The sequence below is a fragment of the Tachysurus vachellii genome, chromosome 12, assembly GCF_030014155.1.
Source record: "Tachysurus vachellii isolate PV-2020 chromosome 12, HZAU_Pvac_v1, whole genome shotgun sequence".
Classification (NCBI taxonomy): Eukaryota; Metazoa; Chordata; class Actinopteri; order Siluriformes; family Bagridae; genus Tachysurus; species Tachysurus vachellii.
This window is the reverse complement of record NC_083471.1, coordinates 593,639-616,731: the sequence shown is the minus strand read 5'-3', so window position 1 is coordinate 616,731 and position 23,093 is coordinate 593,639. Positions and strand designations below refer to the sequence as shown.

General features: G+C 38.8%; 2 protein-coding genes across 6 annotated transcripts in view; one reads left to right on the top strand and one right to left on the bottom strand.

Annotated features, from left to right (window-relative positions):
* The window catches only part of flvcr2b (FLVCR choline and putative heme transporter 2b), a 12,074-nt gene extending 5,434 nt beyond the window's left edge, over positions 1–6,640 (top strand). The window contains exons 4-11 of one of the 2 annotated variants that reach the window (XM_060883431.1): positions 1–19; positions 678–781; positions 2,576–2,686; positions 3,041–3,146; positions 3,283–3,394; positions 4,023–4,078; positions 4,574–4,655; positions 5,977–6,640. The exon at positions 1–19 is cut by the window's left edge and continues 49 nt beyond it. In XM_060883431.1, the coding sequence (XP_060739414.1) occupies positions 1–19; positions 678–781; positions 2,576–2,686; positions 3,041–3,146; positions 3,283–3,394; positions 4,023–4,078; positions 4,574–4,621 (556 nt within the window). In that variant the 3' untranslated portion in view covers positions 4,622–4,655; positions 5,977–6,640. The remainder of the gene's footprint in view (positions 20–677; positions 782–2,575; positions 2,687–3,040; positions 3,147–3,282; positions 3,395–4,022; positions 4,079–4,573; positions 4,656–5,976) is intronic. The other variant, XM_060883430.1, reaches the window with a different exon arrangement.
* A 2,119-nt stretch (positions 6,641–8,759) lies between these two features.
* Positions 8,760–20,422, bottom strand: bmf2 (BCL2 modifying factor 2). Of its 4 annotated transcripts, XM_060883923.1 has the most exons (5): positions 20,365–20,422; positions 19,002–19,085; positions 13,866–14,111; positions 13,318–13,514; positions 8,760–12,076 (listed from the first exon to the last, which is right to left on the bottom strand). In XM_060883923.1, the coding sequence occupies exons 3-5, from the start codon at positions 14,095–14,097 to the stop codon at positions 11,990–11,992; spliced, it is 516 nt and encodes a 171-aa protein (XP_060739906.1). In that variant the 5' UTR covers positions 14,098–14,111; positions 19,002–19,085; positions 20,365–20,422; the 3' UTR covers positions 8,760–11,989. The 4 variants fall into 4 exon arrangements, with proteins under 4 accessions (XP_060739906.1, XP_060739905.1, XP_060739904.1 ...); XM_060883922.1 differs by lacking the exon at positions 20,365–20,422 and having other exon boundaries at positions 19,002–19,349; XM_060883921.1 differs by lacking the exons at positions 19,002–19,085; positions 20,365–20,422 and adding an exon at positions 16,070–16,292.
* Between the last annotated feature and the right edge of the window lie 2,671 nt (positions 20,423–23,093).

Below are 23,093 nucleotides of genomic sequence, written 5' to 3'. Positions count from 1 at the left end.
GATCATCAAACACTTCCCGGTGAGATTGAAGCAGATTTTACTTCTGTTCACACACAGATGACTAGGACCATGGAGACTATTTCACATGTGAGAAGCACAAGATAGTGTAATAATAATTATTATTTTTATTCATAATTATTTCAAGCACAACTTGTGTTTAGTACAAACATCCCACTGTATGGAGAATCAGTAAATGTATTAATTATATAATTAATTAACAGTGTTTACAGCAAAGGAACATTTGGTACATGTCACTTTAGTTAAAGAATCGTAAGGCGTTTTTGTCTGAACAATGTTCCAATATTAAATCTGCCACAGTCTCACTACTGGACTACTCACTACTAACTGTGTTAGTTTTGTGTTTCTGTTGATCATTAAGAAAATCGTGCAGAAACATTACAGGGCAGAAACATTACAGGGCAGAAATATTACAGGGCAGAAACATTACAGGGCAGTGTGTGTTTAAGGGTAAACATTCATTTGTTTACATCAACCTTCACCCTGTGTGCACGAGTGTGCGTGCGTGTGTATGTGGGTGTGTGCGTATGTGTGCGTGTGTGTGATTGTGTGTGCATGTGTACAGTATGTGTGCGTGCGTGTGTATGTGTGCGTGAGTGTGTGTGCATGCGTGCGTGTGTATGTGGGTGTGGTTCAACTTAAATCTCCTGGTGTTTCAGGGTGAAGAGGTGAATGCTGGGAGAATCGGTCTCACCATCGTCATTGCTGGTATGATCGGCTCACTCATCTGTGGGATCTGGCTGGACAGAACCAAAACCTACAAGTAAGAATTAAAGAAACCCAGAGCTCCACACCTTCATTACACCATTACAGTTCATTACACCTTCATTACACACTTATTACAGTTTATTACAGTTCATTACACCTTCATTCACCTTCATTACAGTTCATTACACCTTCATTACACCTTCATTACGCCTTCATTACAGTTCATTACACCTTCAATACACCTTCATTACAGTTCATTACACCTTCATTACACCTTCATTACAGTTCATTACACCTTCATTACACCTTCATTACACCTTCATTACACCTTCATTACACCTTCATTACAGTTCATTACACCTTCATTACAGTTCATTATAGTTCATTACACCTTCATTACAGTTCATTACACCTTCATTACAGTTCATTACAGTTCATTACACCTTCATTACACCTTCAATACAGTTCATTACACCCTCATTACAGTTCATTACACCTTCATTACAGTTCATTATAGTTCATTACACCTTCATTACAGTTCATTACACCTTCATTACAGTTCATTACACCTTCATTACACCTTCAATACAGTTCATTACACCCTCATTACAGTTCATTACACCTTCAATACACCTTCATTACACCTTTATTACAGTTCATTGCACCTTCATTACACCTTCATTACACTTTCATTACAGTTCATTACAGTTCATTACACCTTCATTACACCATTACAGTTCATTACAGTTCATTACACCTTCATTACAGTTCATTACACCTTCATTACAGTTCATTACACCTTCATTACAGTTCATTATAGTTCATTACACCTTCATTACAGTTCATTACAGTTCATTACACCTTCATTACAGTTCATTACACCTTCATTACAGTTCATTACACCTTCATTACAGTTCATTATAGTTCATTACACCTTCATTACAGTTCATTACACCTTCATTACAGTTCATTACAGTTCATTACACCTTCAATACACCTTCAATACAGTTCATTACACCCTCATTACAGTTCATTACACCTTCATTATAGTTCATTACACCTTCATTACAGTTCATTACACCTTCATTACAGTTCATTACAGTTCATTACACCTTCATTACACCTTCAATACAGTTCATTACACCCTCATTACAGTTCATTACACCTTCAATACACCTTCATTACACCTTTATTACAGTTCATTGCACCTTCATTACACCTTCATTACAGTTCATTACAGTTCATTTCACCTTCAATACACCATTACAGTTCATTACAGTTTATTACACCTTCCGTAGATTTACTCAGTTATGTGTTAGTCGTGTAAATCTGATCCAAAGACATTCACGAGGACGTAAGAAGAAAGCTAATAAAAATAGAGTGAATGTACAGATTATATCTATTACTTGGATCACACACACACACAAAACACTGCTGTTTGGTTTAATTCTCATGTTTGTTTATTCAGCTGCTGGAACAATGGGATCCTGATGACCTCTGACCTTTCACCAGCTTTCCTCATTGAATATTTTCTCAGCTGGTCGCTATATGATAGATAAATAAAAGACATGAAATCTGTGTGGGAAAAAAAATCAGTTCAGATTCATCACCTGGTGGTTGGTGAGGGTTCAGTGGGTGGAGCCTCAGTGCATAAGCTTTTGATGTTTGATGTTAAACTGGAGGAAAGTTTATGAAGTCATTTCACACACACACACACATACACGCACACCGCATTCCATTCTTACTGATACATTTCACTTCCATGCTGTATTCCTATGGACTGAGAGACATGTGTGTCTGTGTGTGTGTGTGTGTGTGTGTGTGTGTATGTGTGTCTGTGTGTGATAAGACAGACTACACTGGCCGTGTACGTGATGTCTCTGGTTGGTTTAGCCGTTTACGCCTTCACCCTGGATCTCGGTCACCTGTGGCTCGTCTTCATCACTGCTGGAGCTCTCGGGTAATAAACTCCTCCTCCTCCTCACTGACCCACCCACCTCCTTACTCCTCATTTCGTTCTTTCCTTTCTTTTTTGCTTGCTTTTTTGATCTTTTTTTTTTAGCTATTTTTATTTATTTTGTTTGTTTATCTTCATTATTGTTGTACTATTTATTTATATATTTAAAATATTTTTAAAAGTCTTTAGTTATTTTATTATATATTATATAGGAATTATATAGGAACTATTGTATTTTATTTTGTTTTATTGTATTTTATTGTGTATGTAAAAGTTAGTTATTGTCTAATTAATTATTAAAACATTTTTCAGTTTTTTTTTTATTGTATTATACTGTGTGTGTGTGTGTGTTTTCAGATTCTTTATGACAGGGTATCTGCCTCTGGGGTTTGAGTTTGCAGTTGAACTCACCTATCCTGAATCTGAGGGGACGTCCTCAGGCCTGCTCAACTGCTCAGCTCAGGTGTGTGTGAGTGTGTTTGGGTGCAATATGTGTGTGTATATGTGTGCAGATATTTAAATTAAGTGTGTGTGCTTGTGTGCGTGTGTGTGCTGGTGTACGTGTGTGTGTGTGTGCTGGTGTGCGTGTGTGTGTGCAGGTGTTTGGGATTATTTTCACCATCTGTCAGGGGAAGATCATTTACACTTTCAGCACACTGGCAGGGAATCTGTTCCTGTGTGCATTTCTGATCATCGGGACTATTATAACAGGTACGATTTTCACACACACACACATGTACACACACACATATGTACAGACACATACACACACATACACACTCACAGATATGCACACACACAAATACACACACACGTGCACACACATACATATGTACAGACACATACACACACACATACACAGATATGCACACACACAAATACACACACACACATGTGCACACACATACGCGTGCACACACGCACACACAGATATGCACACACACATACACAGATATGCACACACACAAATACACACACACGCATGTGCACACATACGCGTGCACACATGCACACACAGATATGCACACACACATACGCACACACACGCACACACACACACATACACACACATGCACACACACACATGCACACACACATACGCACACACACAGGAAGAAAAGGGCAGTGCAGAGTGAAGGGTCAAGTCAGATCTCAGATGATCTGCAGAAGCTGTATAAAGATTTTTACATTATTTTCTATTCCATTATATTCTTTTTTTTTCTTTCACTTTAATCCTTTTCTCTCCTCTTTCTGTTTCTCTGCCTTCCCTCTTCTCATTCCTCCTCATTTTCTGTGGCTCACCTTCTCATGGTTCCTCTATTTTTTTCTTTATTTGTAGGATTTATTAAGTCGGAGCTCCGCAGGCAGAATGCAAATCAGTTAACCAAGACGTCTGTAAGTAAACAGCAGGTGACGGCTAGAGTGAGAGATTAACTGTGTCTGTGTGTCATGTCGTGGAGCTTCGTCTACTATTTCTGTATTTTCATTGCTAACTACTTGTGTGTGTTTGTGTGGATTTGTGTGGATGGGTGTGTTTGTGTATTTGTTTTTGTATGTGTTTGTGTGGATGGGTGTGTGTTTGTGTTTGTGTGTGTTTGTGTGTGTGTGTGTTTGTGTGTGTGTTTGTGTGTGTTTGTGTGGATGGGTGTGTGTTTGTGTGGATGTGCGTGTGTGTGTTTGTGTATATGTGTGTATGTGTGTGGGTGTTTGTGGGTGTTTGTGTTTGTGTATGTGTGTGTGTGTGTGTGTTTCTGCTACCACATGTCACCCTTTATCACTCTTCCTGCTTTATCTGTGTGTTAGCTGTACTGAATCACGCTTGTCACATGAAGCTTCATGTCCATTTCACTCCCCTTCACCCCCTCACACCACCCACCACCTCCCCCTCAGGCTGCAGTCGTTCTGGATTACGGTGCTACGACTCCGATTAACTACTGATCAATCAATCACCTCTCAACACACGTAAGCACAGGTACGCTAAATCGCGCTAACACTCCATCATGCTAAATCACGCCACCGCTTCATGCTAGCATGCTTTCATGCTAAAACACAGTGACGGCATCATTTCCTAGCGGACTGAGAGTGATTTCCTCAAACAGGACTTATTCTTATTTCCACGTCTCTCTCGTCTCAGAGCAACGTTCCTCTTTATATGATTCATGTCCTTTAATCTTTAAATATTAAGTGTGTGTTATATTTCCTACAGTCTGCTAGTCAGAATCCAGCCTTCTCGCTTCTCTGCTGTAGTCCAGGCAAAATCTCATTACGTTGAGTCTCTGGGCTGAGAGAGCATGCAGTCTCTGAACACCAGGGTCCTATATTTAATGCTGAAATTTTTACTCACATGAATAAATACATTAACGCAGTATCACGGTGTGTAGAGCGCCACCTGCTGCTGTCTTGTATTTACTCAACATATAACAGGAAACAGCCAAGGAACAAAGACGTCACTTCCGTTAAATTGTGGAAATTGTGTCTGGTTTTGTGTGTGCACGTGTGTGAGCACGTGTGTGAGCACGTGTGTGAGCACGTGTGTGAGCACGTGTGTGAGCACGTGTGTGTGCACGAGCGTGCGAGCGTGTGCGCGTGTGTGTGATGTGGTGAAGGAGTCTCCAGTGTCAGACTGGAACTTGAAGTTTTCCACATCTTCAGGACAGAGGAGTTTTTTGTTTGTTTTTTGCGAAAAGAGAAAATAAAGAGAAGCCGATGAGGGAAGAGTTTTTATAACAAGTGAGAACTATAACAAACATCCAGTGTATCTAGAAATGGATAAAAAGTGTGATGTTTAATTAACAGTGAATGAAAACTTGTGTGTATTTTGTTGATGTGTCTGAGGAATAATCCCCACTTCACCACACCACACTCTGAGCTGTAGCTTTAATGTTCCTTCATGTCATTAAAGCTGTTTTTTATTCACTTGTGTTTGCTCTCAGAAATATGAATTGTTTAAAGAATACGTCCTGCTTAAGGAAATCACTGCATCACTTTATCGCTTAGCAACCAAACAACAGTGATGCTTCTGCTTGGTTTAAGAAAAAGTCAGTTAAATGTTATTAATGAACAAAAATAGAATTGAATCTGAAGAAAGTGTGAACAATGATATGATGTTCTTCATAAACTACACACATATACACACACACACACACACACACACAGCTATAGACTGTGTCCCAAACTATATACTACACTTAATACCACTACAAAAAGGTATATTTCAGATTCTAGCCTTTTGTCTTTACGTGTGTGTGTGTGTGTGTGTGTGTGTGTGTGTGTGTGTGTGTGTGTGGTTTCAGGTAAAATCAAATGGATCACATGTGAATTCTATTGCTGTTGGACCAGCTACAAGAATGTAACCCCACTCCTCACACACACTCACACACACACACACACACACACACACACACACATTCATTTTTGTGTTCAAGCAGTATTTTTATTTATTGTCCAAATTATCATGTTTATATTCAAATGTCTGAGTCCACTGTGGGCATGTCCCAATCCACACACCCTAATTCACTATACAGTCCACATAAACACCATCAGTCCACTCTGGACGTGTCCCAGACCTGATATTATTTCATGTTCCCGCTGTGATCAAATGAAAGTGAAAAGAGTGTAAAACACTTCATTTCTGACTTGCACTTTAGTCAGTGTGTCCAAAAATATTTCCAACGTATGAAATCATCACAAGGAGAATCGTGTAGCTCCGTGCGGTGGTGTTTAATCCACTAGACTTGCGTATTCGGCCTTGAGTGGAATTTTTTAAATAAATTATTAATAACAGGTTCACATTTCAAAAAGTCCAAAGGAATTAAACTCTATTATTTCTAACATTAGTATTTAAATCTTTCAAAATCTGATCAACAGTTTTATTAACCGTATAAACATCACTCCCTAACCCCTACTCCCTAACCCCTACTCCCTAACCCCTACTCCCTAACACTAAACCCCAAACCCCTACTCCCTAACCCCTACTCTCTAACCCCTAACCCCTACTCCCTAACCCCTAACACTAAACCCCAAACCCCTACTCCCTAACCCCTACTCCCTAACCCCCACTCCCTAACCCCTACTCCCTACTCTCTAACCCCTACTCCCTAACCCCTATTCCCTAACCCCCACTCCCTACTCCCTAACCCCTACTCCCTAACCCCTACTCCCTAACACTAAACCCCAAACCCTACTCCCTAACCCCTACTCCCTAACCCCTACTCTCTAACCCCTATTCCCTAACCCCTACTCCCTAACCCCCACTCCCTAACCCCGACTCCCTAACCCATACTTTCTAACCCCTACTCCCTAACCCATACTTTCTAACCCCTACTCCCTAACCCCTACTCCCTAACCCCCACTCCCTAACCCCTACCCCCTAACCCCTACCCCCTACTCCCTAACCCCTACTCCCTAACCCCTACTCCCTAACCCCTACTCCCTAACCCCTACTCTCTGACTTGCACTTTAGTCAGTGTGTCCAAAAATATTTCCAACGTATGAAATCATCACAAGGAGAATCGTGTAGCTCCGTGCGGTGGTGTTTAATCCACTAGACTTGCGTATTCGGCCTTGAGTGGAATTTTTTAAATAAATTATTAATAACAGGTTCACATTTCAAAAAGTCCAAAGGAATTAAACTCTATTATTTCTAACATTAGTATTTAAATCTTTCAAAATCTGATCAACAGTTTTATTAACCGTATAAACATCACTCCCTAACCCCTACTCCCTAACCCCTACTCCCTAACCCCTACTCCCTAACACTAAACCCCAAACCCCTACTCCCTAACCCCTACTCTCTAACCCCTAACCCCTACTCCCTAACCCCTACTCCCTAACACTAAACCCCAAACCCCTACTCCCTAACCCCTACTCCCTAACCCCCACTCCCTAACCCCTACTCCCTACTCTCTAACCCCTACTCTCTAACCCCTACTCCCTAACACTAAACCCCAAACCCTACTCCCTAACTCCTACTCCCTAACCCCTACTCCCTAACCCCTAACCCCTACTCTCTAACCCCATTCCCTAACCCCTACTCCCTAACCCCTATTCCCTAACCCCTACTCCCTAACCCCCACTCCCTAACCCCCACTCCCTAACCCCCACTCCCTAACCCCTACTCTCTAACCCCTACTCCCTAACCCATACTTTCTAACCCCTACTCCCTAACCCATACTTTCTAACCCCTACTCCCTAACCCATACTTTCTAACCCCTACTCCCAAACCCTTACTCCCTAACCCCCACTCCCTAACCCCCACTCCCTAACCCCTACCCCCTAACCCCTACTCTCTAACCCCTACTCCCTAACCCCTAACCCCTACTCCCTAACCCCTACTCTCTAACCCCTACTCCCTAACCCCCACTCCCTAACCCCTACCCCCTAACCCCTACTCCCTAACCCCTACTCCCTAACCCCCACTCCCTAATAAAATAATTTTATAAACATTTGTGCTGTAAAGTGATTTAAATAACTGGAATAAATGTGAATGTTTTTGTAACCAAAAAAAAAAGGTTTATTTTCTGTAACTTTTCTACTTGAAAATGTGCCATTTGTAAAGTAATTATGTTTCAGTGTGTGATTAAATAATTAACTAAAAAAATGTTTTTTGGTTTTTAAAAATCATGTTTTTAAACATTTTTACTGATGAAATTTCATAAAAAATGAATAAAGGGTTTAAATTCCAACCCAAACTGATTTATGAACACATTCAGCGTTCTGTTCATCCGCAGCTTTTTATTCTTTATTACAATTAATTAGCTTTTACTCAGGTTCACCTGGGGACATGCTCAGGTTCAGCTGCTTCACAATAAGAAAGAGAAGTAAATATTTTTTACCAGTCTAATAAAACAATTTCAAAACTTAAAAATATATATATTACATTTTTAGTATTTTTTGCTGCATTTTCCAGTTAAATTAGATCTGTTCATTTGTTAATTTGTTCTGGTTATTTATTATTAATCGGTTCTGATTTAAATTTTAAAAACATTAAACATTTGGTTTAAAGATTTTCAAATCAAACCCCAAACTTTTTTTAATGTACATCTTTATTGATTATAGAAAAAAAGATTTAACAGCATTTGTGATATGATTAGCATTTATTCTATAAAAAGCACATCATCTCCACATAGGAATGGAATCAGAAGAGTTTAATCATTTGTTCTACAAACATAATAAAAAAACATTTGTAACATCAAATGAACAATTTTAAGAAGAAAATAAAAAGGGCTTTTCTACAACACTGAAGTCTCTAAAACAGTGCACTTGAAAGGGCATTAAAATAGTCTTAGTTTCAAGCAAGAAGCTAAATTCCTGCCAGGGAGTGAAAGTGATGCGGCAAAAAAAAAACACTTTCCTGAAACTTCTGCATTAAAAGCGTGAACACGAGGGGATTAAAATCTGTAATCTGTTGGTGTTTGTTTTAAAAGGACATTCTGGTCTGTTCTCATGTCACTTCATCAGGAGCTGAAGGAGTCTCCCTAAGTAGGGAACCTGTAGAGTGACCAGCAGAAGTGCTGTGTTTAATAAAAGAATCCAATAATTCACCAAGTGACTGAAATCACTGACGTGTCGGAAAACCGATCAAATGTGAGGACAGTATCGTGATAGAAAAATAGAACACAGGTGGACATCTTGTTTAGCACCGAAACATGAACGAGCCGCATGAGTCGTGACTGTAATGGGTTTGTGTGTGTGTGTGTGTGTGTGTGTGTGTGTGTTTGGCAGCAGTGTGATTGATCAGGCGCTCGCGGTAAAGCCGACATCAGCCACAAGTTGGCAGGTTTCTGCAGTTGAACTCTGAAGGTGTGAAGCTTAGCGATGGAGCTGGTGTGTGTTCGGCCCTAAGGCACGTCTAAGAGTCTGATTGTCTGATAAAATCATCATTTATAGTAATGAGTGAAACAAAGTTTGCACTTCAGATAAAAGAAATTAATTAAACTTGTTTCACAACTGAAATATAAAGAGTTTGTGGTGGTGAAAGAAGAAGGTGAGAGACAGAAACTCTAGGCATGTGCTGATATATCGTGATCAGGATCTCATCACATCACCACAGCTTGCTGCGGGAATAAAGCCATGAGCTCGTCATCACACCTTCAGTGCAGAGAAACGTGTGTGTGATGAATATTGTCATATAGATCGGCACATGCCTGTCATATAGAAATATAATCAAATTTTGCTCCCTTCCTGTTCTATCACTCCTAAATAAAGCATTTAAAGATTTAATAAATGTGATTTTTTTTATTTTACATTTATCAGAATTATGAATAAATCGATAAACCGTTCATATTTGCGCGAATACGAATTAATTTCCTATTTATTTTACAAACAAAAATAAATAAATACTATTCTTATTCTTATTCATTTCCAACTCAGTTTATACCAACAAACATCAAGGTCCTTGAAAAAAGAAAGAAAGAAAAAAGAATGCGTTAGGTCCAATTCATTAGCTGGTCATGTGACAAAATCAGGCCTCATCATTGGACACAGGATCTTTACAGGGGAAAAAGGTCTAAATTCTTTAAAATAAATAAATAGATAGATAAATAAATAAATGAATGTACTGGCCCTTATTTATTTAAGCTTGATATAAAAGTGAGTGTTAAGATTGTACATGTTTATATTAGATGAAAATTTCTAATCTTATAAAAGAACTCAGTGTTGAACTTTGTGTCACTGGTTTCCATTGTAATAAACCAAATTAGATTAGAATGAACTAGATCAGATTATAATTAGATCAGATTATAATTAGATTAGATTAAATTAGACTAAATACAGCTCACAGTGTTTTATGGACTTGGATCAGGGACGTAATCTGATCGAAAAGAAAATGTTCTGATATGAAAGGAAACAAAAATAAAGTAAAACTAAATAATGTTTTGGACGATCTGAATGAAAATGTGTAGAAATCAGCTCAGTGTTATGAACGAGGGCCTTGTTAAGTTTAAAACTATTACAACATGCACCAGAATTTATTCATTAATGGCTTCCTCTTCTTTATCCTCCAATATTTTAAAATTCATTAGTTTTTGTTTTTCTTTACAAAATCTTACGATAAATAAAGTTAAAAAAAAAAAAAAAGGGAGAGTTTTTTACAACCCGTTTGAGAGCAGTGATGTTTTTTCGAGACAGAAAGCAGCTCCTCAAACTTGAACCAAGTTTCTCATCAGAACTGCAGATTGTACATCAGATGAAATATTCAAGTGAAATGAAATCGGATTTTTATCTCCCGTCTGATTGTTGATTGGACAGGAGACAGTATTGCCTTTACAGCAATGAATCGGTTCCAATTTCATCATTGTTTTGTTTACAGTCAGGATTTAAAATCTTTTGAAGAAAAAACTTCATACAAAAAATTTTGCAGTTAATTTTTTATAAGAACATTTATTACAAAAAACAATGAAGTAAAAAACTGTTGTAGTAAAATTAGTTTTTTAAACCTGACTGTAAACACATTTACAAAACATTTCACACTATTTTAATGTTTAACTTCCTGAAGTCTCTGATTTAAACGTTAATAAACCTGTTAAATGTGGCACTAAAAGTATTTTAAACCCTAGATAAAAAAAAAACCTACACGTTTAGTTTTGTATGTAAAAACGGACATAATTTACGATACTGAACAAAGCAAATTTCAGGAAAAGATAAACGATGTGTTTAAAAAACATCCGGTTCAGAGAGAAAACGTCTCGGTGGTAAAGCGAATAGAAAACTTCTGAATAATTGCGCTAGTGAAAATGTCTCTCAGCCCTGAGGATCTTAAAGGCTCAGGTTAAAGGCTCAGATGTTAAATTGATTTTAAGGCGACAGACGTGCAGTGACGATGTTTTTCCTTCCAAAACAGAACGAACTGTTCAATAAAACTTGTGCTGAGATCATTAGAAAACTCTCAAACATATGACAGGAAAACGTAATATTAACCAGCAAATAAAATAAAAAATAAATACATTTTAAAAGGTTTGTTGTGTTTTTTGAGGCTTCTCCTTCACATTTTCTAATTTCTGGAACTTTCCTGAAGTCCTTTGCTTCCACTGTAAGGCATTTGCAGACTAATAGGCAAATTTATAATAAGCGACAAAAAAGAGAAAGAATAAAAAAAAAAACATAAAACTAGCTCCATTGTAAAGATGGCTTCTTTGCGAGCAGTAGTGGGACACCGTCTCCGTCCAGCGGCGACTCGCACTCCTTCTCACTTCCTGTCGGTTTCCCAAGTTCACCTCAAAAGGCCTGTAACCCGAGCACAGGCACAGGTAACCCCGAGGGCAGACACTAGGACCCAGAGACGGAGGATTCCTTCATCCTTTCACCTCCTCAGTGTCCAATGAACTCCCTCGGTAACAGATAGTCGTAAAGCGTCGTTGCTAAGCGCCACCACATCGGCTGTCGGTTTCTCCAATACTGCATGAATTGCAGAGAATAAAGAACAGACGTGAATAAACTCAAATCTATTCACATTGAGAGAACGCTGATGTTTATTCATTAATCGCTTCCATAAAGATCTAATAATAAACTCAACTCAGCATCTCATCTGACTTCTGATGGTCTCTCAGGAACTACCACTAGATCGTGCTGCTGCTCTTTATTCCTTCTGCCTCTGAACAGTCAATCAGACTTTAATGCCTGATGGGGGGCGGGGCATACGTTAAAACTGTCCAATCAGGCGCAGGGTCATCAAGGGTTTTGGAGAGTAGAGCGTAGTGGAGGCAGGGCTAAGTGTTGCAGTGTGTTGCATAAGCCATGTCACATGATCTCTCTCCTCACACACTCTGCTCTCATACAAAAATGTTTAATAGATTAATTCATGTAACTCTATATTTATAACTGAATTCATTATTATTATTATTATTATAATAAACCGTTTCCTTTGATCTTCAGAGACACCTCCTGGTCACATGTACACAAGCTTACATTAGCCTATAGTGGTTAACCTACAGTGGTCACGGTACTGGTGATGTCATGGGTGAATCATAGCTCTAAATTTAGCATGCAGTATAAATCTCTCTCTCTCTCTCTCTCTCTCTCTCTCTCTCACACACACACACACACACACACACACACACACACACACACACACATTCTCTCTCACTTCAGTTCTTCAGCAGTGTGTTCATGTGAGACATTTACATCAACCCAAACACCCAACCCATTTCTGCTGGACTCAATAATAATATAATAATAATAATAATAATAATAATAATAATAATAATAATAATAATAATAATATGCAGGGTTCATTTGAAGATAAATTATAGAACTGGGCAGTAAGATTCTATATTATTTGATAAATTGAATCTAAGTTGTTTTTTTCCCTCCATCTCTATTTTTAACGAAAGCGTCATCACATTATGTCGTATGTGAGACCACAAAGCAATAAACAAGTGTTTCTGTGTGAACTGGTGAACTGGAGTGGGCGGGGCTTTTGGGGGTACAGTCAGGTCTGAGCTCATAACGTGTTTCAGATGATCGAAAATAATTTATTATTCTACCGACTCTGCAGTCAGACACCAAAGGTGGGAAAACGACGCTGCGCTTTCAGAGATGATTACAAACAAAGAAGAATTTTGTTCTTTACGTGTTCACAAAGTCATAAAATGAAATAAAACCTTGGAGGTTGTCTGTAAACTCTCTGTTGCTCTCACCAGGTGCATGTGCTCCTGCTGAAAATGATCTCCGATCTCACGCAGCTTCCGTCCGATCTGCACCTCCAAGCTCGTCCTGTCCTCCTCTCTCTCTTCTCCTTTCGCTTCATCCTGCTCGTCGTCTTCTCCCGATTGCTCTGAAGCAGGCGGAACGAGAGCTGTGAAACCAGAGTCTTCTCCAGGGAAGAGGATTAAATCTGCACACGGAGCAAAATCATCATCATCATCATCATGCTAATCGTTTTACATTAAAAAAAACATGTTTCACTCTCCACGGCTGTGTCCCAAATAGCAACACTGCCACACTAAAAGTCTGCTACCGTCATGAGTATTTTTTATGACAATTATGTACTTATTGTCTTGTTGAGTAAAAGATAAACAAGAGGCGGAGCTTAAGGTTAAGTCTGATCAGCCGTTTTTGGTAAACTACTGGTCTACTGATCAGCTAGCTAAACACAACACCATGTTACCACTAGCTGGCTAACTAGATTGCTTAGATAATTTTCACATCATCTAAACAAGCTAGTCTGCTTACAGTGTTTGCTTACTGTGAAGAAGTGCTTGTGAATCATCTGTGGACCCTGACGGTGCAGACAAAAGCCCCAATTCAAAGGCTCCGTGAAGGGAACGGTGGAGCGGACTGACTGCGTTTGGGATGGAGCCCGAGTTCCGGAAGCGTGGCGTGGTCTGGATCAGTGGCATATTCTCTCGTCTGGTGTCTTCGATCTCAATTGGACTGGATGTAAACGGTAAAGGTGTGTCCTCCTCGTCATCCTCCATCAGCGGAAATCACCCTGAACGAGGAAAAAAAACGTAACTCTACTTTAGATACTTGAACGATTTGATAAAACATCTACCGTGGTTCTGAAACTATTGGCACCCTTCCGAAAATGACACACGATCGTTCTGAATATTTGTTATAAATATCACCTGGTTAAATGTTATTTGTGTATACATTATACATTTATATATTCATGTTCATAAAGGGTGCCAATAATTCTGGAGAACACTCATTTATAGATAAATATATGAACATTCTTTCCTTCAAAAAGTGGTTAGCTTGGCAGATAGCGCCTCCTAATCAGCTAGTTAAATGAGAATTATTGCTATGAAATATAATTATCATTGGCAAGATCTTTCCACTTACAGCCAGGTTCATGACGAAGACCTGCTCCAGAAATGTTTTACCCCAAAAAAAAGTAAAATTTCATCCACAAATCCACCCAAAATATCATGGAGACGCTGTTAGTTTTGTGCCAAGCTGGTGGCACAGCTAGCTACATGACTAGCTGCGATTCTCCCCTCAGGTGAGAATGTGTAAGCGTCTTTCTCAGGGTGTCACGTCGATGCAGAACATACGTTTAAAATTTATAGCAAAAAAAAAAAAATAAGATTTTAAAATGTAACTATTAAATCTCTTCCTGTCAGCGGTGGAAGATGTTTGGATCGTTCGGGTCAAACGGAGCCGATCGTCATCTCTGTATGTTTTGACAGAAACATTAGCGCTGCTCTGACATCAGCGAAACTGCAGACACATCACAGTCAAATGAGGGAAAGTTCCAGCGTTTCGAGGAAAACAAAGCAGCCGATTCAAATCCGCTCTATTCATAAAAGTCTGAACAAGTGTCTCAAATGGAGACGAGAGGTTCTGTGATCCTTATGGTCAAGTCTGTTTTTCTAAACCCTGCTTTCTGGATTCAGATGCAGAAAAGAACACGTTAATGAGTATGCTAATTATCAGTATGTAAATCTGATCATCAACAGTACGGCCTGGCGTTAATGAGGTAAATAAACATTGTGAAACAATGGAGTGGATAAAATAATAAAACACTCAGTCCTGAGCTCATTTCAGAATACTTATTTATGTTAATTAGATATTTAACACCTGATAATTAACATTAGCTAGTTACAAGCCCCTACAGAAACAGGTTTAAAGACAATTAGCACATCCTCCTGTCACTAAAAAAACTAGTAGGATTCAGATCCAGAGCGTACGGCTTCATCATGAACATCTACAAGACATAATTCAACACAGACATCTCCGCACTGAACACCTCCATACTGAACACCTCCGCACTGAACACCTCCACACTAACAAACTCAACACTGAACACCTTCACACTGAACACCTCCATACTAAATACCTCCACACTGAACATCTTCACACTAACAAACTCAACACTGAACACCTCCATACTAAATACCTTCACACTGAACATCTTCACACTAAAAAAACTCCACGCTGAACACCTTCACAGCCCATAAACACACTCATTTCCACAGTCTCAGTCTAACACACACTCACTACACACTGATCAGCTGTAGCAGGTCCACATGACACTGAGAGGCGAAAACACACCATCACATCATCTCACAGTCCAGACTTTCACCTTCATCTGGAGATTCTACAGTAAATCTCAAATCTCCTGTCTTCCCTTTTTCATTTACTCCAAAACAAATCACATTTTAGTGCTTCTGCATGCAACACAAATTATTATTACTATTATTATTGTTGTTATTGTTATTATTATTATTATTATTAATAATCATTCTTGTCATTATTATTGTTATTTATTGTTGTTGTTATTATTTATCGTTGCATCATCAAACAGCGACTCATCGCATGACATCATGATCATTATTATTAAAACGACGCATATTGACACGTGACTATCTTTTACACCATAAATATTCCACCTAAATCTACATGATCAGCTGTAAACAGATAAAAAGCACAGGAAGCCAAACTCACCGCCACTTTTTGTTTTTCTTTGATATAGTAAGTTATAAATGTCCCTATGAGGATGAAAGCCGAGCTGTTATGTCCAGGTGTAAATCCGAGTCACACTCACACCTCCGTCTCCTTTCTGTCGTCGCCGTTCAACTAGTTTGTAAAAAGGCGCTTTTTAAGAGAAGCTCGTGTTTTGCCTGGACACGAGTTCGGCCGAAGCCACGCCCACCGCACACACGTCACACAATATGCTAATATTGTTTTAAACGAGCTGCTCTGTTGTGTTGTGTTTTTTTCCCCCGCCCAGACACAAGACCACGCCCCTTTTCATGCTATGCTTAAAGCTAAAGTCCTAATTTCCGACTTCCGGGTCAGAAGTGACACGTGTTCAGGAGCATGGAGGCGCGTGTAAACAAATGATTAAAAGCAGTACTAACTCATAGCTGTTTAGTGATCGTTATAAGTGATCCCAAGGATTAAAATACTGCATTCAACACTCATAATGTACATAATAAATGAAGAACTGATGTAAAGCTTGAGGTTATTCGACTGAGGTTTCATTATAAGTTCAGACTTGTCAGGTGACTGAGGAAGGAAACTTTACTTCTCTTCAGTATCATGACACGTTCTGGTATCACACAGACGCCAGTTACTCTTTTGTCCTTAGTGAAATTCCTCTCTGTTTCAGATTCCCATTATATTCAAGTTAAAAACAAAACACACACACGAGAACAGACAGATGTGAGGTGAGGGGTCGTTCTCATATCCCAACAGTTAGATGTTTCATTCTCAGGTGTTTTTGACTGACTGTCAGTGCCATTCCTATTGTTCACTGACTATGGCCACGTTCACACTACAGGTAAAAGTGGCCCAAATCTGATTTTTTTTGGGGTCAAGTGACCAAGTCAGACTTCTTCAGGAGTCGTGTGAACACTCAAATCTAGCCCAGATCTGATTTTTTTCAAATCAGATTCAGACCACTTCCATATGTGGTCCTGAATCAGACCCAAATCTGATTTTTTCCAATGTGGCCGCAGTGTGAACAACCAAGGCGGATTTGATGCGACTTTTACGTCAATCTACATCGACATTCGTCACAATTATGCGCCGGCGAGTTCGCACACAAACGTGACTACGCCTACAGAATGGATCAAATAATCAAAAGTTGCCCTCGACATCCGAAAATTTTAAAAACACTGCGTCTCTGTGCTGCCATTACACAAACATTTAGAAAGAAAAGCGAAAATGCTTACTTCCTCCATAACCTCGCCAACTTTAGCGCAACAGAGTGCTGCGTGTGACGTCATTGTTATTGTTCGTTTGCGCATGACACTGACAGCAGATCAGAGAATCAACAAATACAATCCGTATATGATGATCAAACCATTATACTCAGACTGTTTCTGTCATTGCTTTTTTTTTATAACGTCTATAAATTGTATTTGCGATCGGGTGTGTGTCAATAACCCTCATCTTTTTGGCCATATCTCAGGATGTGGTCTATTCTTACCCCTTCTTGTTTGCTCCAGGCCATGCTGTAGTGGTCTGAGTATCAGACTGGGTATGAAACGAATTATTTTTAAGACATAAATCCAAGCATATTATAAAATATCGCTGACAATTAGGTATTTTGTTGTCTCTTTGTTAACATTTTGCTGCAGCTTTATGGGGGGGAGGGGGTTATATGGTTCTACTGAATAACAATCAACAAGTCATTTAAATGAATAAAAGGATTCATGAGAAACACTTGATTTTATTGCCCCAATTGTAAGTTCACTCCCTTCACTCTAAAGTAGCTAGATAACATTCAGGGAAAATGTTTTGCAATGTTGTGTGTAGTGGCGTGATTTTAGCAACATCTACAACCAACAACTGAAAACTTAAGACCTTTTCATTTTCCTTTCTTTCAGAAATTCACTAAAAATCAAGAATGGTGAGCCCTAGCAAAGTGATTAAGTGGCTCAGACACATGCAAGCTGTAGCAAGTGCAAAGTAATGGAAACACTGCATCATGCACACACACACACACACTGCATCATGCACACACACACACACTGCATCATGCACACACACACACACACACACTGCATCATGCACACACACACACACACACTGCATCATGCACACACACACACACACAAACACACACAACACACTGCATCATGCACACAGAAACACACACACACACACTGCATCATGCACACACAAACACATACACACTGCATCATGCATACACACACACACATACATACATACATACATACATACATACATACATACATACACACACCAGTGTATATATTCAGAAATCAGAACAACTGACAAAACCACAGTTGAAATAATTTCCACACATCACAGCCACATCCTCTGTGGAAACCATCTATCTGCCAGTGTGTTTCCTCACATTTAAATGGCTTTAAATTTGAATTAAGGCACAATGTGTTAATCCAAATGTGATTTTGTCACAGGATTAAAGAAACACTAGCACGGTCGCTCCGTAATCCTCCTCATCATTACTGAGCAAAGCGACCATGAAGACACTGAAACAAACAGCACGATGTTCGTCTTTCTTGTCTGTTTTAACACAATTTTCCCTTTAGAAAAAAACCACACAGCATTCATCTGTTTATCTCAGTATTAGACTTCAGTAGATTCCTAAAGATCAAGTGTTGGTTATAGATGCAAATTCCTTAACGACAAAATGAATTTAACAAACCAGTAAAACTATCAGTTTTATTCTTGTTTTTTTTTTTTTTTGCCTTAATTTGGGATAAATGGTTCATCCGAAGGTTCTCAGGTACTCTTTATGTTGACGCATTTCTCTCCTCTTTCCAACACCTTTACTGATGACATCACTTTTTCCGATGGCCAACATTCCTACACTCTTCAGGACTACGCTTTAGGGTGTAGATAAAGTGTACGCCCCTGGAGGAGTGTATTATACATCATTTACCTGAAAAATCCTGCTTGACTTTCCAGAGCTTTTTCCAATGACATCATCGTTTCTGAAGGCCAGCTCTCCTCAGGCTTTTGGCTGCTAATGGATATTGTCAGGTCAGATAAATACAAAAGAGCTCCATGCATATTTTAGATGGTATAGGCATAGTTCTAGTGCACGTATTGTTAAAGATTAGTGTAGAGCATTCGTAACCATTCATTAGCATCTCAGGCTACATCTGAAGAGATAGAGGTCTGTCAGGTTATCTACAGCCTGCAGTAAGTTAACTAGGCAACACATGAAGGAAAAGGATCCAGGCCACAACTGTCACTCTGAATCAAAGTGCAGCATTGTGATGATTTCAGTACAGAACAGAGAGAGAGAGAGAGAGAGAGAGAGAGAGAGAGAGAGAGAGAGAGAGAGAGAGGCCAAGGTAAGAAGATTGAAATAGATGTGGTAGTGACTCTGTTTCTAGGGTAAATGAGGATGGTAGGAACAAGGGGTGAGACAGGAGGCAAAAGCAAACTCTGGCGCTGGTTCCATGGCAACAGCCTCATCATTGGCTCCTGAAATGAAGTGGAAAAAAAGAAGGACAACAAAACAAGCAGCCCAGGAGATGCCACCTCCCCACCATCACCACAACACACTGTGGGTTGCATCAGAAAGATCGAACAAGAGCCAAGTATAAACACTCTCACACACACACACTCACACATACACACACACTCACTATCAATATCTCCCCTTGAATCCTCCTTCCTCTCTCTCTCTCTCTCTCACACACACTCACACACACACTCAGTCTCTCTCTCTCACTCACACACACACACACACACACACACTCACTCTCTCACACACTCATACACTCAGTCTCTCTCTCTCTCTCACTCACTCACTCACTCACACACACACACACACACACACACACACACACACACACACACACACACACACACTCACTCACTCACTCACTCTCTCTCTCTCTCTCACACACACACACACACACACACACTCACTCTCTCTTCTCTCTCACTCACTCACTCACACACACACACACACACACTCTCTCTCTCTCTCTCTCTCACTTTCTTTCTTTCTTTCTCTCTCTCTCTCTCTCTCTCACACACACACACACACACACACACACACACACACACACACACACACACACACACAGTCTCACAGTCTCTCTCTCTCTCTCTCTCTCTCTCTCTCTCACACACACACACAAACACACACTCTCTCTCTCTCTGGGATATATTTATTGTTATTTATCATTATTAACATTAATCTTCAGTATTTTTGTTATTATTTTAAATGAAGACAACAAACAGCAATAAACCCAAACTTTCCCACTGTAATAAACAGAAAAAAATACCTTGGGATCTTAAACCTGCCTAGATACCGCTCCTACTTCCTACTTCCGCCTCTCTCTGATTGGTCCAGCCCCTTAGCAACGGCTTGTACTTACTCGCCCAATGAAGCGCGAAGCGTTCGTCACTCTTGACCAATCACGGCCGGCTCAGTCCTAATGAGGCAGAAAACAGTGACCCGGTAACTCACTAGCGCGTTCTGATTGGCTAAGACCCGAGCTCTCTTCTAATTGGTTGCTCATTACTATCTCCTGGTCATTCATATATTTTGCCGCTCTTCTCTCTGAGGAGAAACGCGGTTTATAAGTTGTTGTGTTTTTAAAGGAAACCAGGGAAATTTTCCTCAGTAACAGATCCCAAAACCACTAATAATACATAACTCTAAAGCAGTTATACGTCATTCACCTTTAGCAGCTTGTGGTGTATGAATTCATTTATATACAAAGTTGTATATTTATACAAATACTGCATTCACATCTGTGCATAAACAAAAAAATACTTAAAATAAGTGATTATTGCGCTTATTAATGGTTATCATTATTTTTATGTATTAAATAGCTCCTGAAACAAATGCAGTGTTAGTGATGATCATCTAATAACATTAACGAGTATGACAAGTATCATGGTATATTCCAAAAATAATAATAACTTCCTATTTTTTCAAGAACAAAAATATTGACAATTAAATAACAATTCAATTGTATAATTAAATATTGTATAAACCTGTAGTGTTACAAATTCTGTTATTTTGTGAAGGAAAATCTCGTAATGTTGTTTCATTAAACCTATAAATCATAATTATGGATCACTACAAGGAGGAAAAGTACTGAAAATACAGCTAACATGCTGAAAATACAGCTAACATACTGAAAATACAGCTAACAGCTAACACACTGACAATACAGCTAACATGCTGAAAATACAGCTAACATGCTGAAAATACAGCTGCTGAAAATACAACTAACATACTGAAAATACAGCTAACATGCTGAAAATACAGCTAACATAGCTAATATACTGAAAATACAGCTAACATGCTGAAAATACAGCTAAAATACTGACAATACAGCTAACATACTGAACATACAGCTAACATGCTGAAAATACAGCTGCTGAAAATACAGCTAACATGCTGAAAATACAGCTAACATAGCTAATATACTGAAAATACAGCTAACATACTGAAAATACAGCTAACATGCTGAAAATACAGCTAACACACTGACAATACAGCTAACATGCTGAAAATACAGCTAACATGCTGAAAATACAGCTGCTGAAAATACAGCTAACATACTGACAATACAGCTAACATACTGAACATACAGCTAACATGCTGAAAATACAGCTGCTGAAAATACAGCTAACATGCTGAAAATACAGCTAACATAGCTAATATACTGAAAATATAGCTAACATGCTGAAAATACAGCTAACATACTGAAAATACAGCTAACATAGCTAACATACTGAAAATACAGCTAACATACTGAAAATACAGCTAACATGCTGAAAATACAGCTAACATGCTGAAAACATGCTGAAAATACAGCTAACATACTGAAAATACAGCTAACATGCTGAAAATACAGCTAACACACTGACAATACAGCAAACATGCTGAAAATACAGCTAACATGCTGAAAATACAGCTGCTGAAAATACAGCTAACATACTGAACATACAGCTAACATGCTGAAAATACAGCTGCTGAAAATACAGCTAACATGCTGAAAATACAGCTAACATACTGAAAATACAGCTAACAGCTAACACACTGACAATACAGCTAACATGCTGAAAATACAGCTGCTGAAAATACAGCTAACATACTGAAAATACAGCTAACATGCTGAAAATACAGCTAACATAGCTAATATACTGAAAATATAGCTAACACACTGAAAATACAGCTAACATGCTGAAAATACAGCTAACACACTGACAATACAGCTAACATGCTGAAAATACAGCTAACATGCTGAAAATACAGCTAACATGCTGAAAATACAGCTGCTGAAAATACAGCTAACATACTGAACATACAGCTAACATGCTGAAAATACAGCTGCTGAAAATACAGCTAACATGCTGAAAATACAGCTAACATACTGAACATACAGCTAACATGCTGAAAATACAGCTGCTGAAAATACAGCTAACATGCTGAAAATACAGCTAACATAGCTAATATACTGAAAATATAGCTAACATGCTGAAAATACAGCTAACATACTGAAAATACAGCTAACATAGCTAACATACTGAAAATACAGCTAACATGCTGAAAATACAGCTAACATACTGAAAATACAGCTAACATAGCTAACATACTGAAAATACAGCTAACATACTGAAAATACAGCTAACATGCTGAAAATACAGCTAACACACTGACAATACAGCGAACATGCTGAAAATACAGCTAACATTCTGAAAATACAGCTGCTGAAAATACAGCTAACATACTGAACATACAGCTAACATGCTGAAAATACAGCTGCTGAAAATACAGCTAACATAGCTAATATACTGAAAATATAGCTAAACATGCTGAAAATACAGCTAACATACTGAAAATACAGCTAACATACTGAAAATACAGCTAACATGCTGAAAATACAGCTAACAGCTAACATACTGAAAATACAGCTAACATGCTGAAAATACAGCTAACAGCTAACATACTGAAAATACAGCTAACATACTGAAAATACAGCTAACATACTGAAAA

What these genes read in the sequence shown, in the direction of transcription:
- bmf2 (XM_060883923.1), bottom strand. Translation starts at nt 14,097, where the DNA reads ATGGAGGATGACGAGGAGGACACACCTTTACCGTTTACATCCAGTCCA. An exon ending in TTCACAAGCACTTCTTCACA is followed by an intron (nt 13,515 to 13,865) that starts GTAAGCAAACAC and finishes CTCCGTGTGCAG; the next exon opens with ATTTAATCCTCTTCCCTGGA. An exon ending in AGCAGGAGCACATGCACCTG is followed by an intron (nt 12,077 to 13,317) that starts GTGAGAGCAACA and finishes CAATTCATGCAG; the next exon opens with TATTGGAGAAACCGACAGCC.